Source organism: Chanos chanos, chromosome 11 (assembly GCF_902362185.1).
Source record: "Chanos chanos chromosome 11, fChaCha1.1, whole genome shotgun sequence".
Taxonomy (NCBI): domain Eukaryota; kingdom Metazoa; phylum Chordata; class Actinopteri; order Gonorynchiformes; family Chanidae; genus Chanos; species Chanos chanos.
In genome coordinates, this window is record NC_044505.1 from 2,280,001 (window position 1) to 2,297,500 (window position 17,500).

The following is a 17,500-nucleotide window of genomic DNA, read 5'->3' on the forward strand; positions in this document are numbered from 1 at the left end:
CGCCTCATGCTGTCCTGACCTCGGGATTGGCAGTCTTCTGGCGGGAATGCCGGTTTGTTCAGGAAACATCCACACATGGGTTGCTGGGAGATTTTCATTGCTCAAGACCTTTGCTTATTTTTCAGATGTCACCGGTGGCCTGGCATTGCCTGTCTGTTTAATAACATTTAACGTCATTATTCTTGTCTTATGACTTAGTATTTACACGTTTATACTGCGCTTGGAGGCCTGTGATGAAATGCTTTGACTTTATTATGGCGGGTGAATTGTGGCGGTGTGTATGGTAACCATAGTACTGTTAGAAATCTCCCTCCACTCCAACTGTACCAAAGTCATCTGAGGACACTGCCTGCTCTGTTTCAACATGAATGCCAGGTCTTTAGGCCAATCAGGAACTGTTCTGGGAATGGTGCCATCTACCTCAACAGGGGTGAGGAAGTCAAGAGGTATGGTCATCGCCGAGGCAGCAGAAAGAGTTTGAAAAAAAAAAGGAAGAAAAGAAGGTTGATTTCCATGCCTGTTAAGTGTCTTGTAATTCTCTTGAAGAATACATCTGATTTTACCACAAAGGTTTACGGCAGTCATCAGCCAAACAGATTTCTCAGAGGGACCGCGGTTTCCACGAAACTAAAAACAGCAGCGTTTTTTTAGCAAGATTCCAGGAGTATGTAGTCATAATTTTTGCTCTTATCAGAGCAGTGTGCTCTCTCTCTGTGTGTGAGATGGTCTGTATGATGCACCTGGGGTGTCCTCTCCGGCTGGTCCAGGTAAACGTGGCAGATGTTTTGGTGGTTCCCGTGGTTGTAAATAAAGGTGGAAAGACCCATGTTAGCGTGGGTTGGGAGGTTCAGATAGGATCAAGGTTCCACTGGTGCTTACACAACATATACCCCGGGGTCAGGTCATCTCTCTCTCTCTCTCTTTCTCTCTCTCTCTCTCTGTCCCTTTCACCTCAGACGACCTCCTGTCCATGTTTGCCTGTGGCATGGGATCTTTAAATATCTCCTATCTCTTCCTCCTCCTGGGTGATACCTTTGTTCTTTGACATCAATGCAAAATTGCAGGGGAGTTCGGAGGTTACGCTTTTTGTGTATAAGCAAATGGGATAGTGCCTATCAGATATCAGCACTCATCTGTGTTTTCACCATCAATATGTGGGGTTTTTCTTTTTTTGGGGGGGGGGGGGGGGGGGGGGGGGTGAGGGCATGGGCGTGGGCTGCGTATCTCTCGTTTGTGTTTACATGGTTGATATGGCTTCGGTTGGTAGTGCCACTCCAAAAGCAGGAAAGCAAACCAGCAGCAGAGTGTGAGGGTGATCATTTATTTTATTTTTTATTTTTTTAGTAGCTACAACTGCAGCATGCTTACGGCACCGTTTTAAACGCGTACGCGGACTCGTGTTGGTTTAGCCAAAGATCTTACCCACAGCGGCTTGGGAGAAAGCACACAGAAAATCGGCAGAAAAGAAAACCTAAATAAAATGAAAGATAAATGAATGTTGAATAAGGTGTAAGGTCTCTTTACAGCCTCATCTTAACCAGGCTCTCTTTGTTAAGCCCCTCAGCCCACTAATGTTATGCTCAAATTTGATTTCCTTTTAAGCTGCAGGGTCTTAAAAAAAAAATTAAAAATAAATAAATAAATAAATAAGTAAAATAAAAAAATTGCGCCCTGGTTCCATGCTGATCTGTGCAGAGCAGAGGTAGAGCAGAGTGTGTGGAATGTAAACAGTCACAGAGTGAAATAACTCATTTGCAAAGTTACGTAATTCTAATGCTGAGGTGGGCACAGTGTTGTCTGGAGTTGGACTTTACGGGACGAGGCGTCGGCTGGGTTAAAGAACCACAGCGGCAATAGCAGTAGGTTTCTCTGATCTCTGGAAATGCATTCAGAATGCATGCACTCTATTTTGCTGTTTTCTCTTGGCAAACCCTCCTTTTTTTTTTGTTTTTTTTTTTTGTTTGTAATGCCAGGAAAGACACCAGCTGTGATTCATAAAGGAATCGGTCAACGGCACATCTCATTGGCTGGCTCCGCGGCAACAGGAATGCACAAAATTATTCAAAGTGTTGGGAATGACACTTTACTTGAGTGGTTAATTTAACTACCTCTGAGCAAGCAGCTGTAACTCTACTACAGCGCAGACTACTGTCAGAATACTGAGTCTGTAACTCTACAACAGCACACAGACTACTGTCAGAATACTGAGTCTGTAACTCTACTACAGCACACAGACTACTGACAGAATACTGAGTCTGTAACTCTACTACAGCACACAGACTACTGTCAGAATACTGAGTCTGTAACTCTACTACAGCACACAGACTACTGACAGAATACTGAGTCTGTAACTCTACTACAGCACACAGACTACTGACAGAATACTGAGTCTGTAACTCTACAACAGCACACAGACTACTGTCAGAATACTGAGTCTGTAACTCTACTACAGCACACAGACTACTGACAGAATACTGAGTCTGTAACTCTACTACAGCACACAGACTACTGTCAGAATACTGAGTCTGTAACTCTACTACAGCACACAGACTACTGACAGAATACTGAGTCTGTAACTCTACAACAGCACACAGACTGCTGTCAGAATACTGAGTCTGTAACTCTACTACAGCACACAGACTACTGACAGAATACTGAGTGTGTAACTCTACTACAGCGCAGACTACTGTCAGAATACTGAGTCTGTAACTCTACTACAGCACACAGACTACTGACAGAATACTGAGTCTGTAACTGTACAACAGCACACAGACTACTGTCAGAATACTGAGTCTGTAACTCTATAACAGCACACAGACTACTGACAGAATACTGAGTCTGTAACTCTATAACAGCACACAGACTACTGACAGAATACTGAGTCTGTAACTCTACAACAGCACACAGACTACTGTCAGAATACTGAGTCTGTAACTGTACAACAGCACACAGACTACTGTCAGAATACTGAGTCTGTAACTCTACTACAGCACACAGACTACTGACAGAATACTGAGTCTGTAACTCTATAACAGCACACAGACTACTGTCAGAATACTGAGTCTGTAACTCTACTACAGCACAGACTACTGACAGAATACTGAGTCTGTAACTCTACTACAGCACACAGACTACTGACAGAATACTGAGTCTGTAACTCTACTACAGCACACAGACTACTGACAGAATACTGAGTCTGTAACTCTACAACAGCACACAGACTACTGTCAGAATACTGAGTCTGTAACTCTACTACAGCAAACAGACTACTGACAGAATACTGAGTCTGTAACTGTACAACAGCACACAGACTACTGTCAGAATACTGAGTCTGTAACTCTACTACAGCAAACAGACTACTGACAGAATACTGAGTCTGTAACTCTACTACAGCAAACAGACTACTGACAGAATACTGAGTCTGTAACTCTATAACAGCACACAGACTACTGACAGAATACTGAGTCTGTAACTCTACAACAGCACACAGACTACTGACAGAATACTGAGTCTGTAACTCTACAACAGCACACAGACTACTGTCAGAATACTGAGTCTGTCTCATGGCTACAGCACAGACTACTGACAGAATACTGAGTCTGTAACTCTACTACAGCACACAGACTACTGACAGAATACTGAGTCTGTAACTCTACAACAGCACACAGACTACTGTCAGAATACTGAGTCTGTAACTCTACTACAGCACACAGACTACTGACAGAATACTGAGTCTGTAACTCTACAACAGCACACAGACTACTGTCAGAATACTGAGTCTGTAACTCTACTACAGCACACAGACTACTGACAGAATACTGAGTCTGTAACTCTACAACAGCACACAGACTACTGTCAGAATACTGAGTCTGTAACTCTACTACAGCACACAGACTACTGTCAGAATACTGAGTCTGTAACTCTACTACAGCACAGACTACTGACAGAATACTGAGTCTGTAACTCTACTACAGCACACAGACTACTGTCAGAATACTGAGTCTGTAACTCTACTACAGCACACAGACTACTGACAGAATACTGAGTCTGTAACTCTACTACAGCACACAGACTACTGACAGAATACTGAGTCTGTAACTCTACTACAGCACACAGACTACTGACAGAATACTGAGTCTGTAACTCTACTACAGCACACAGACTACTGTCAGAATACTGAGTCTGTAACTGTACTACAGCACACAGACTACTGACAGAATACTGAGTCTGTAACTCTACTACAGCACACAGACTACTGACAGAATACTGAGTCTGTAACTCTACTACAGCACACAGACTACTGACAGAATACTGAGTCTGTAACTCTACTACAGCACACAGACTACTGTCAGAATACTGAGTCTGTAACTGTACTACAGCACACAGACTACTGTCAGAATACTGAGTCTGTAACTCTACTACAGCACACAGACTACTGTCAGAATACTGAGTCTGTAACTGTACTACAGCACACAGACTACTGACAGAATACTGAGTCTGTAACTCTACTACAGCACACAGACTACTGACAGAATACTGAGTCTGTAACTCTACTACAGCACACAGACTACTGACAGAATACTGAGTCTGTAACTCTACTACAGCACACAGACTACTGACAGAATACTGAGTCTGTATCACAGGAGGGCTCTTAAGTTCCATTAAAACAGGTGAAAACAGTATGAGAACAACAGTATTTCTGCACATTAATCTCAATGGTCAAGTATATCTTTTTCTTTTCTTTTTTTTCTTTCTTTTAACATTTAGTGGCAATATGAGAGTCTGCTAAACCGAGCAAAAACAGAGAGCTTTTAGCAAAATAATTGTCTGGCTCTGACACTTGTATTCATGTTCTATCTTGTTAAGGATTTACCCATGTTAATTTCTGTATTAAAAAAGAAAAAAAAAAACAGAAAGAAAAAAAGAAACTCATTATCATAAGCCACTGGATCAGTAATTTCCTGAATGTGGTTTGAAATTCATCCCACACATAGCTGAGATGTTTTACGTGGTCCAAACCTAATGGAAAAGCCCACAGCGGTGAGGAAAGTTGTGCTGTATTTCTTGTGGAGTAGTCAAGGCGCTGTCCCTGATGGATAACAGCCATGTCTGGCTCCGTTCAAATCCCACAGGTTAAATAACCGATCCACTCACCTAAGCCACATTTTAAAAAATAATAAAACCATTACTGAATTAAAAAAAAAAAAGAAAGAAAGAAAAAAAAAAAAAAAAGAAAAGAAATTTGGGTGAAATGGTGCTGTGTCAGTCAATCAAACCACAGAGTGCTCTGTGCTTAAAAACTGGCTGAAAGAGAGCCTGGTTTTTGAAAAGTTTGCTGCGACTACTTCCAACAACAGCATTCATTATAGAAGAGTAGAGATGAGTCAGCTTTGGATGTGTTGAGTGAATTTGACGTGTGTAGTCACAGACACAGCCAGAATCTGAATCATAAATCCCCCTGAGCTGCCCTCTTTTTCTCTCTCTCTCTCACTCTCTCTCTCTCTCTCTCTCTCTCTCTCTCTCTCTCTCTCTCTCTCTCTGTCGGTGACATGTTTCTGCTAGATGCTAACGCTAACATGACGCCAAATGCCGACTAAATCCCGAACGCCGCGGGCTGCCGCACCGTGCCCGTGTATTCTAAATCCAGGTCAGAAACATGAAACTCCACATCCATGAAACCAAAGCCAACGCATGGCTCAAGGTGGACTATTTAAATAGGTATGCTCACGTTTCCATGTAGACGGGAAAAAAAAGACAGCCAACACGTTGAAATACTGCTAGATAAGACACTCCAACTTGAAAAACTCGTAGAGGGTGGGAGGTGTTGTTGACAGAAAACTATTTTATGAATTGGGTTTTTTTTTTTTTCTTTTTTTGCGAAGGAGAGATCGACTCTCCCACTGAATGCCCTCGCTGACAGACAGAGCCCTCTCCGCAGCGTACTGGCATGGCGATGACGTCGTCGACTAAAAGTAGATACCAGCTCATGGAGAAACCCCTGGTTAGTGTGAGGTCTGCGTCAGAGTAATCTCCGTTAATCTACATTCTGCTAACAGCCCCCCCCCCCCCCAAAAGAAAAAAAACCTCACTCAGGACAAAAATTTAAACATTAGATTAACGCACTGACTCTGGTTTTGTCTGCGGCAAAATGATGTGTAAATTCGTCACTCTCCCTCACACATTCATGAAACATACACTAAATATCAGCCGTGACAATACTGTGAACCTTGACCTAAAAACGTTTGGCAGGGCAGAGGGTTTGGGCAGAGCGGTTTGGTCCTCCCAAAATCTGGGCTGGTGTCACAATCAGAGTGTGTTTATTTGCATGCCTGCGGGGGAGCGAGTGGAGTTTCCTCGCTGGCAGACATGTTCTGTAACGTGACGGGAACTGTTCATTAAAACAAATTTATAAAACGGACGGAGGAGTTCTGCGCAGGTGGAGAGTGGTGGATAGAGGAACGAACAAACATTATGGAGACCTCATAGACTGCCTTCAGCTCAGAGACAACATTCAGAAATGGTGTTACTCTAGAAAGAACGATGGCTGATCATTCAGAGACTTGCACGACTTAGACAACAAACATATTCAAACACACACACACACGCACGTATGCAAAAACTTGCACACAATCCAAACGCTCAGACACACACAAATACGAACGCAACACACACAAACACTCTCTCTTTTGCTCTCTCTCTCTCACACACACACACACACACACACACACACACACACACACACACACACGCGGGAGCTCCTGGTTAAATACACAGTGGGTCATGTTTGATTCTCAGGCAGAGTTATGGGCTGTCCTGATGGGACTGATTGCGAGCAGAGAGGTACAGCAGGGCCTGTCGTTTCTCCACTAAGATTTGAGTCTGCTCCACGGCTCCACACAGGCGCTGAGCAGAGGGAGGGGAGGGGAGGAGAGGAGAGGGGAGCAGAGTGGAGGAGAGGAGAGGAGAGGAGAGGGGAGCAGAGTGGAGGGGAGAGCGTGTATATTGTGCTTCCTGTGTCGCAGTTTACTGCTTTTTAGAGCAAGAAAAATTGGCTTATGTAAGGACCATGTGATTGGGCCAGAAATAGAGGCAGAGTTACAGCTGCCCGGGCTCCTCCTGCACTTCCTGGGTTTTTGGCAGCTCTCAAACAACACACACACACACACACACACACACACACGCTCACACACACCATGCTTTCCTCTTCACCAAAATGGCCCTCTGCTTGAGAGTGTAGCTACACACACACACACACACGGAGCATATCACTAGTAAACAGACGAGCTATAACCAAAACAGGTGCCCTCATGCGGGTTGCAGGTTTGGGGACAAGCAAGAGGGCCTGTCTGTGGAGACTTGGACCCATGATGTTAAAGAGAGAGAGAGAGAGAGAGAGAGAGAAAGGATAGAAGACAGTAACAGAGAGTGAAAATGTGTGTGAGACACAGACAGCAAAAGTGAAGGAATTGACAAAATGAGAGAAACAATGACAGAATGAGGAAAAGTGAGGGAAAGAGAGAGAGAGAGAGAAAGACAGACAGACAGACAGACAGAGCGTAGTGGATGGATTGGGCCCTGCGGCACGGTGCTCAGGCCTGTTGAGTGCGTGGGTGTGTGGAAAGGCACTGGAGCAGAATGAAGCTCGTAAAGAGAGAGAGAGAGAGAGAGAGAGAGGGAGAGAGAGAGAGAGAGAGAGAGGGAGAGAGGGAGAGAGAGAGAGATGAGGGCTCATTGTGCTAGCCGCAGGCTTGGCAGAGGGAAGCAGTGCACAAGGGATTCTCAGGCTGTTACAGTCACTGTCATCCCATCCCCCAGCCAAGACATCTCACACACACACTCACACACACACACACGCACACACACACTCACACACACACGCACGCACGCACGTACGCACATACACACACACGCACGCACGCATACACATATACACACACACACACGCACAAGCATGCATGCACACACATATACACACAAAGACACATGCACACACCTATACACACTCACACACACACACATGCACACACATATACATACAAACATATACATAAGCACACACACACACACACACACACACACACACACATACTGTACATTCAACTATGTTTCATTATGCTGCATGATTGAAGAGAAGACCAAAGGGAAAAAAAATCATTAGAATGACAATAAATGAACAACTTAGAGGCCTGTATAGTGGCCTGTTCATTTTCTACAGCGACCTGAACACAACATCCTACATCTCAAAAGTCACTCTGAACACAGCACCTGAACACAAAAACATTCATCTCAAAAGTCACTCTGAGCACAGCACCTGAGCACAGCATCCTTCATCTGAAGGTCACTCTGAACACAGCACCTGAGCACAGCATCCTTCATCTGAAGGTCACTCTGAACACAGCACCTGAACACAATATCCTTCATCTGAAGGTTGCTCTGTGGATATATATACTAGTGGAGACGGCACCTGCTCTTGTTCCTCTACTGTATCTTTGAGAAAGTCTTCAATAAAGGTCAGGCCTCATAAGAGTGAAAAGAAAGATTGTGAGTTTGATGGCAGGAGAGATAGAGATAGAGAGAGAGAGAGAGAGAGAGAGAGAGAGAGAGAGAGAGAGAGAGAAGCGAGTGGTCCATATTTCCAAAAAAGAAAAAAAGGGTGATTAGTTGTAGGGAGCGTATAGATGGTATTCACTCCTAAAGAGTGTTTTTTTTTTTAGTTTGCTGTAGTTTTAAAGTGTGTGAATTCCTTCACTCCCAGGGCAGCATAACTACCTGTGCGCGGGACGGAATGACTGTATCATCGACAAGATCCGGAGGAAGAACTGCCCTGCGTGCCGAGTACGGAAGTGTCTGCAGGCCGGGATGAACCTGGGAGGTAGGGATGGGAATTTTTTACTCGACACAGAATTACAGGATTGCATACAGTCTATTCTGTTTAACAATCATTCTGTTTACTTTTACTTATCAGCCACATTAAACAGGCAAGCAATGGAGACGGCTTTCCTTAAACGTCTGATGAAATGCCTGTCTGTCTATCTATCTGTCTGTCTGTTTGTATGTATATCTATCTATCTGTCTGTCTGTCTGTATGTTTATCTATCTATCTGTCTGTCTGTTTGTATGTATATCTATCTGTCTGTCTGTCTGTATGTTTATCTATCTATCTGTCTGTCTGTTGGTATGTATATCTATCTATCTGTCTGTCTGTTGGTATGGTATGTATATCTATCTATCTGTCTGTCTGTCTGTGTGTATGTATATCTATCTATTTGTCTGTCTGTGCGTATGTATATCTATCTATCTGTCTGTCTGTTTGTATGTTTATCTATCTATCTGTCTGTCTGTCTGTTTGTATATCTATCTATCTGTCTGTCTGTTTGTATGTTTATCTATCTATCTATCTGTCTGTCTGTTTGTATGTTTATCTATCTATCTATCTGTCTGTCTGTTTGTATGTATATCTATCTATCTGTCTGTCTGTTTGTATGTTTATCTATCTATCTGTCTGTCTGTTTGTATGTTTATCTATCTATCTGTCTGTCTGTTTGCATGTATATCTATCTATCTATGAAAATGATTCTGATTTGAAGACAGTTCTGCTTGAAAGACTGAGCAGATCTTGGAGGAAGTTGACTTCCTTTTGGCTGAAAATTTTCCATTGGGTCGAATGAGTCAAAGAAGGGAATGATTTGGAAAATCGTGTTCATGTGGAAGGCAGTGTGTACAGCACTCTGATTTAATCAACACCCACAACAAATAAGAACTCTATGACTATCAGTTATTTATATAATACATCCACTTATCATTCGTACCCGGAATATTTGGGGAAAAAAAAGCGCACCTGGGTTGCATTTCTTCACGTGCATTAGTGAGCGTTTGGTACTGAGTATTTGCGTAGATTGAGTCATGTCATGTCCTAAAAGTTTCTCGTGCCAAACTAAAACGCCGCGCGGCCCTGTTTGTCGGATAAACAGCCCGACTGAAGGGTTAGGAACGGGGCAGAGGGGACCTAAGCTCCAGGGATCAATAAATGCAGTGTTTTCAGTGAGCTGTCGGTTTCCTGTGCAAACCGGACCATTCAATAGATGAGGAAACATTAACCAGCGTGTTTCGAGAGAGTTTGTAAACGAGACAGGGACTCCTGTATGCCACGCGGTAGCGAACGTTCACCTACGCCAGACCGTTGCCGGACGAGCCCGAACAGGCCTGAACCGGGCGAACACGCGGTAGAGTTTCGCTGCTTTACCTTTGGGCATTGCCAAATTTCTCTGGTTTGGTGTAGGTGGAGAAACTCCAGTGTCTGAATCACCCCATGTTTACCAGTGGAGCTTCCCAGAAGCTCCACCCAAAAGTCCAAGAATAAAAGTCCCCAGTTACTCAGAGGTTCCCAGCAGTAACCCAGTAGTCAGCAAAGCAAATCTAGCCATGACAGATCTTTAACTGGGGGAGAGACAAAGAGCCATTTTACACCATCCAGTCACATCATTCTCATCGTGGAATTACATAACGCCTTCTCTTTTGAACATTGTTTTACTCTCCGTGATTATCAAAATGCCCCAGTCCAAATGCGAATCGTTCTGTCAAGGTTCCACGCAAATTTCTTTTTATTTAGAATGTGTAATCTTTTCAGGTGGCTTTTTTTGGGGGGTGGGGGGTGATGGGGTTCACAATTGTCAAAATATGTAAAAAAAAAAATCAAATATGTTATTCAAAGATGTGCTGGAGTCATTGTTGCTTTGAAGAGAGTTGTTTTGTGTGTGTGTGTGTGTGTGTGTGTGTTCTCCCTGGACATCCTTTTATGCATATTTCATATTGTGTTAATACTACATGACCTCTTTGAAACTTCATAGCCCAAAGACATCAGTCACATATGGGGAACCACACACGCACGCACGCATGCATGCGCACACACACACACACACACACACTCACACACTCACACACACCACAGGGGGACAGAAAAGGCTATCTAGAAAAATCAAACTTCGAAAAAACTTTGGAAAGTTGTTTGTGAGAGTTGATGAAAGTTTTGCCGTAAAAAAGAACAACAACAACATAAAAAAAATAACCAGCACTGATGTAAAGTTTTGCGCTGGTGAACTATATCTGTAAACTCAGAAATAACACGCCAACCAACAAAACAATTCATCGACACTAGACCGGTCTGTTTTCATGGGCTATGTAAAATGCGTCTCATTAATGTCTTTATTTGCACTCTCAGGTTTGTTCTGGTTTTTCACTTTGCTGTCTCATGAACCTGACTGTATGTGTTAATGTTATCAGTCCTGTTTGAGACTGATATTTGGAGGGGGGATTTTCTTGAGACTGATATTTGGAAGGGGGGGGGGGGTTTCTTGAGACTGATATTTGGAGGGGGGGGGTTTTCTTGAGACTGATATTTGGAGGGGGAGGGTTTCTTGAGACTGATATTTGGAGGGGGGGATTTTCTTGAGACTGATATTCGGAGGGGGGTTTTTTCTCGTCTCCCCCACAGCGCGCAAGTCGAAGAAGCTGGGCAAGCTGAAGAGCGTTTCCGACGACTCTTCTCTCCAGAGCACGAAGGACGGCCCGGCGTTCCTGGCGTCGGAGAAGGAGCTGAGTTCTGTGGCGGCGCTGGTTCCTCACGGCCCGCCCGTGGGCCCGTACCTGTCTCCCTCGGTCTGCAGCGTGCTGGAGCTGATCGAACCCGAGGTGGTGTTCGCCGGTTACGACAACACGCAGCCTGACACCACCGACCACCTCCTCACCAGCCTCAACCGCCTCGCCGGGAAACAGATGATCCGCGTCGTCAAGTGGGCCAAAGTACTTCCAGGTCAGAACCAACAGGGGTCAAAAAGAAAGTGATTTTATTGGGTGAACCCAATGTCACTCATCTTGTTTCATCCACCTCTCAAAATACTTTGTGTGTTTTTGTAATTTTGTTATTACCGTTGTCATTTCTGGTGAGGTCATTTATATGAGTGAATCGACTGACTGATCAGTAGCATGTTAGCATTGCGTAATGATAAACAGGGCTACTAGAACTCTGTAGTATTTTAGTAGATCTAGTATTTTCTAGAGCAAAGGTGGTTTCAGTTGTTAATGATTGAATAGCAGTCGCTAGTTTTTTTGTGTGTGTTTTTTGTTCGTTTAATCTGGGTTTTAGTAGACATAGAGTCCTCCCATCATCTTATGTTCTAAACAAGGGTAGCTAAATATGATATTATATCTTTTCGAGTGTATAAAGTTGACAAGAGGCTGAGCTTGGATCAGTCTGCTGGTTATAGTGGCTGAGGTCAAACAACTGACTACACGTCCATCTAACCACTGAAATCAGATTTGCAGTCGAATCCCTTAAGGAAGTGAGCGTTGCCTTAATCTCATTACAAGAGATTCGGTTTTGTCCCGCTTTGCTTTAATGGTGGTGATATGGTATTGAACTGGTTTTTAACACTGGTGTGGAGAGAGGGTTACAGCGGGTTGGTGGCAGGTAGAATGCTGGCTTTGTGTGTGGGTTATCCTGTTTGAAAACTGAGCCCTATTGATAGAAGATAAGATAAAAGATCCATGATTAAGAAACCCAAACCCCATGTCTTCTCCATATCCTTTTACTCTTATCTTAATTGTTTTATAGATTCTGTGTGGATTATTGTTCCGGGCAATCCCATTTTTTTTTCCTTTTTCTTGTAACTCACTCTGTAGAGGTTTTTTTTTTTTTTTAAAGAAACACCATTCCAAAAAAACAAAAAACAAAACCTCAACCAGACAAGACACCAGTATCAGATTCTACATCAAAACCTCAAAATAAATCCAAATAGGTTTTACAGAGACAACTGAGAAAACAGGTAACGAACGCAACAGGAGGCCATAAACGAGCGATGAGAAAGTTTCCGAACAGTCGGCGATATGTCCCACAAAGTATCTGGAGGGTTGCGAGTTTGTGGTTGGCTTTGTGGGAGTCATCTGATACCTGGGCCATCTCTTCACTGCATCCACGTGTAAAAATAGAGAGGCAGAGGGAACAGTCAGTGGGTCAGACGGGGCCATGTACTCCTCCATTCTGTATCCGTGCCAAGGCCGCGGCGGACATGTCAGTAGATCCTCCCTCCCACCAGAATAACTGAGAATCAGTCCTGGGATCCAACCCCTATCCGTCTGCCGTGAGAAAGCATGTGCGTCCTCATTGGGCTTGTGTTATAGAGAGAGAGGATGGGTTTTGTCACAGGTTAGTGTCTGCTACATTCCATTTATGGAGCTTAATAGAAAACAGTCCAATAAAGTGAAACCCCCTGTCCAGTTTGCATAAAAGCGGTTCCGCTGATTAAACTGCGACTTTATTGTGTCTAAACAAATTTACTCTTCACCCCCATCCATGATTCCAACAGCTGCCTGAGTTCTGTTTGTCTGCTTGTTCTGCCCTCTCTCTCTCTCTCTCTCTCACACACACACGCACACGCACACGCACACAGACACAGACACAGACACAGACACACACACACGCACACGCACACAGACACAGACACAGACACACACACACACACACACACACACACACACACGCACACGCACACAGACGTATGCACTCTCTCTCTCTTTCACACACACACACACACACACACGCACAGACGTATGCACTCTCTCTCTCTCTCACACACACACACACACGCACAGACGTATGCAGTCTCTCTCTCTCTCTCTCTCTCACACACACACACACACACACACACACGCGCACACACACACACACACACACACAGACATATGCACTCTCTCTCTCTCTCACGAACACACACGCACACACCCACACAGACGTATACACTCGCAAACACTCAAGAGTGATATCTTTGTGTGTTAATCTGTAAGAGAATATTTAATTAAATACGTCTAATGCAAGACATTTGACTTTGTGCATCACCCCCTCCCTGCCACACTCTCTCATGTGCCACCTTCATCATTTCTTCCTCTTCCTCTTCTTCTTTTTAAATTCTCTTTTCTGTTTTTAAGTTTCTCTCTGATCTCTCTGAGTTTTGGCTCAGTGTTGACTCTGAGTCCCTGTGTGTGTGTATGTGTGTGTGTGTGTGTGTGTGTGTGTGTTGTTGTGTTGCAGGGTTCCGCAGTCTGCCCATTGAGGACCAGATCACTCTGATCCAGTACTCCTGGATGTGTCTGTCCTCCTTCTCTCTCAGCTGGAGATCCTACAAACACACCAACGCTCAGATGCTCTACTTCGCTCCCGATCTCGTCTTCAACGAGTGAGTCCGCATTTCACCCGTATCCACATTCACGGTCTTTCCTGATGGCTAGACTGCGTGTAGCCCTCTGCAGATGTTCATGGTTACTAAAGAAAAGCACGGTTCGCCAAGCCGTGATCCCAACAAAACATCTACGGGATCCACCTGACAATGTCTGGTCTCCTGAACGAGAGGCAACCAGTCATTAGCTTCTCTCTCATTTGAATGGCCACGGAGAGAGCTGCAAATGAATCGAGAGCAAAGGCTCATACGAGCTCCAAGGGTATAGTTTCCATCTGTAGTTTCAGCATATTCAGATCATTCATAGTTCCTTGGTGTCTTTTCATCGTTGAATGCTTCTCGTTTGCCCTGCTGAGGGGTCGCCATGCTATGGTGCTTGAGAAGGAGAATATGAGCATCTCTTCATTAACACCATGCTGGAGCTGCCACCTCACGCCGCTGCTGAATTAAAACCGGCCGAACCGGTTCTCCGCCGTCTGAGCTCGCTCTGGGTTCGCTGGTCTCTACGAGCGGAGCCCCACTACAGAAAAAGAACCAACAGCAGCAGCACGTAGCGCAGCAAACAATTCACTCTTTCCAGAAAGTTCTCCAGTCAAAACCAGAACCACCGCAGCCGTGCTCCCAAAAGATAAACATATAAAGTTAGTGAAAGAGTTTGGTTTCATTTTGGCATTCGGCAGGTTGGAACATTGATAATAATTTGTATCATTGATCACGTTACGATAGTTATAAAATTAGCCTGGCCGTTTATAGAGTAATATGAACCTTTCCCCGCGTCCCCGCGAGCTCTGGGATATTTATGCAGTGGAGTAGGAAATATTTTAGGGCTAAGTGGTGTGAAGTCAGCGTTTGCCTCAAGGCTTCGGTCTCTGAAAATAAGAACTTTACGGGCAGACTCACTGCAGCCCTTCTCTCCCCTGTTAAAACACACTCCTCGGCAGCAACCAGAAACAGGTGTTTGTTTGTTTTGTTTTGTTTTGAAATGTTTTTTACTCCTGGATTATTTGGATGGAGATGGGGAGACAGAGGGGTCAAGGGGGGAACATGGCTCAGTGAAACTGGGGGGTCAGTTAGCAGATATGTGTGTGTGTGTGTGTGTGTGTGAGAGAGAGAGAGAAAGAGGGAGAGGGAGAGAGAGATAGAGAGAGAGAAAGAGAGGATCAAGAAACAGAGAGAGAGAGTGAGGGAGAGAGAAAGAAAAAGAGAGAGAGAGAGAATGAGGAGTGAGAGAGAGACAGACAGAAAGAATGAGGAGAGAGAGCGAGAGAGAGAGAGAGAGAGAGAGAGAGAGAGAAAATGGAGCGAGAAGGGGGAGAGAGAGAGGCACAGGACAGGAAGTGCTGTATATATTAATGTGCTGGTGGAGTAGATGGCTCTTCATTGAGTTTAATACAAAGGCTGGGAGACAAGATAACAAAGATAACACAGTGACCCCTATAGGTCAGCTCAGGAACTGCATAGCTGTGTGTACAGCTGAGGAGGTGACCAGGGAAAGCTGTATTTCTCTGTCTGTATTTGTCACGATTACTGATCCGCAACTGCAGCTCAATACAAACAGTCTAACTATTCCTGGCCCTGAAATCCAGGCGAAACACCTTCGTTTCAGTGAATCGACAACTTCTCAGAGGTCTTACATCAGGGTTACAGTAGAGGGGTAAAAGGGCTGAGTGATTGTGGAGAAGAAATCTATTATTACAGCTGGTCCGACTCCAAAGCCCAGGGCAGTGTGTAGAGGACGTCCTGTCCAGTGACTGGTCTTGATTTGGCCAGGCGGTTGTCACGGTGCCAAACGTGACAGCGTTGTTCTCGCCTTCTTGTCGTTGGCGTCAGGTGGTTTTCGTAGTGCCCGTTACTTCCCCTTCTGACGTCTGTTGAAAGGGTTCTGGCTCGTGACGCAAGACTCCCACGCGTCCTGACACGGAAACAGGAGTCGAGGAGATGGGAATGACGAACGTCGACGGAATGTTCCCGGCATGCCAGGCCGCGCTCCGGGTCCAGGACGCACTGCTGTCGTCCACCGCAGAGTTACTGCGTGGCTGTCACAGAGTTATTCCGTGCCAGGTCCGTCCAGCCGGCGGAGTCAGGCAACCACCACGCTATCAGAGGGTTTGTCACTGAGATTTCGCACTGTGTCGTCAGCTGGTGTCACGAGGTCAGTCACGCGGTGTAACTATACATCACTCTGAACGTTTTCCAGTATTAGAAACAAGCTGTGACCAGCTGACAGTAACTACAGACATTACCCAAGCCGCTCTAAAGTGGCCTTCCTTTACACATTTTGCAGCTTTTTCAACGATGTGTAGAAATATTTTTATTTCATATTACTTCGGCGGATCAATACCAAACTACGGATGTGCGATTTATTCGAACAGAATTTCAAAAAAAAAAAAAAAAAGAAAGAAAGTAAAAAAGTTTATATGTTTGCAAAAAAAACAACTGAGAGAAACGAACAGATATTTTTGTCAGATATCTGGTCCGAGTCTGAGGAACGTCTGAGTTGTGAGTGGCAGTGGCCTTAAAAAGTATCGACGGAAATTTGAGAAGGTTGAGGAGAAGCTCCAATTCGCCTACGAGGGTAAAGAAATCAAGCAAAACAAAAACAGGTTTTCACTGGAAGTGCTGATATTACAGTATCCAGTGACCTTAAAGCTGACTGGCTTTAACACAGCGCTCACACAGGACTCAAACAGACAGATCCTGTTTATCTGATATTCCTCTAAGATGCTTTCGGTGAGAGAAACTTTTTTTTTTTTTTTTGAGAAAGATGTAAGCTTCAATATCAATAGTTTCTTAAAAAAACAAAACAAAAGAAAACAAAAAAAAGCTTCATAAATTATACTGCCTTCATTATTTTTAGATTGAGTGTTTAGTTCACTTTTTTCTTAGAGAGACTTAATCTTGGTCAGTTGGATTACCATGGTGCAAGCGGTTTGTTTCGTTCTGATTGGACATTTAGAATTACAACAGTTTGCAATCAGGCATCACTAAAAAACTGAGCTGGAGCTCTCCATGAGTAAAGAGGAATGTTATTATGTCAGTGTAATGATGACCTCTGACACACATCTTCAAATTCATGTCAGTGCGATACACACACACACACACATATATATATATATTTTTTCTTTCTTGCTGTTGCTGTTTTTTGGGGAGGTATAGGCACGCAGTGTTGGGGTGACTCTGTGGAGTGTGTCTGGAAAGGGCTATTGTGTGTGGTGAATGCAGACGCTGCTTTGTCCTCCGTGGTGCAGTCAAGTTTTTCTCTGTGTGCTCCA

At 44.2% G+C, this 17,500-nt stretch overlaps 1 protein-coding gene across 1 annotated transcript in view; it reads left to right on the plus strand.

Moving 5' to 3' along the window:
* Nucleotides 1-17,500, plus strand: part of nr3c2 (nuclear receptor subfamily 3, group C, member 2) — an 80,031-nt gene that overhangs the window by 50,999 nt on the left and 11,532 nt on the right. The window contains exons 4-6 of the mRNA XM_030788326.1: nucleotides 8,756-8,872; nucleotides 11,492-11,809; nucleotides 14,084-14,228. Coding sequence (XP_030644186.1) covers nucleotides 8,756-8,872; nucleotides 11,492-11,809; nucleotides 14,084-14,228 — 580 coding nt within the window. The remainder of the gene's footprint in view (nucleotides 1-8,755; nucleotides 8,873-11,491; nucleotides 11,810-14,083; nucleotides 14,229-17,500) is intronic.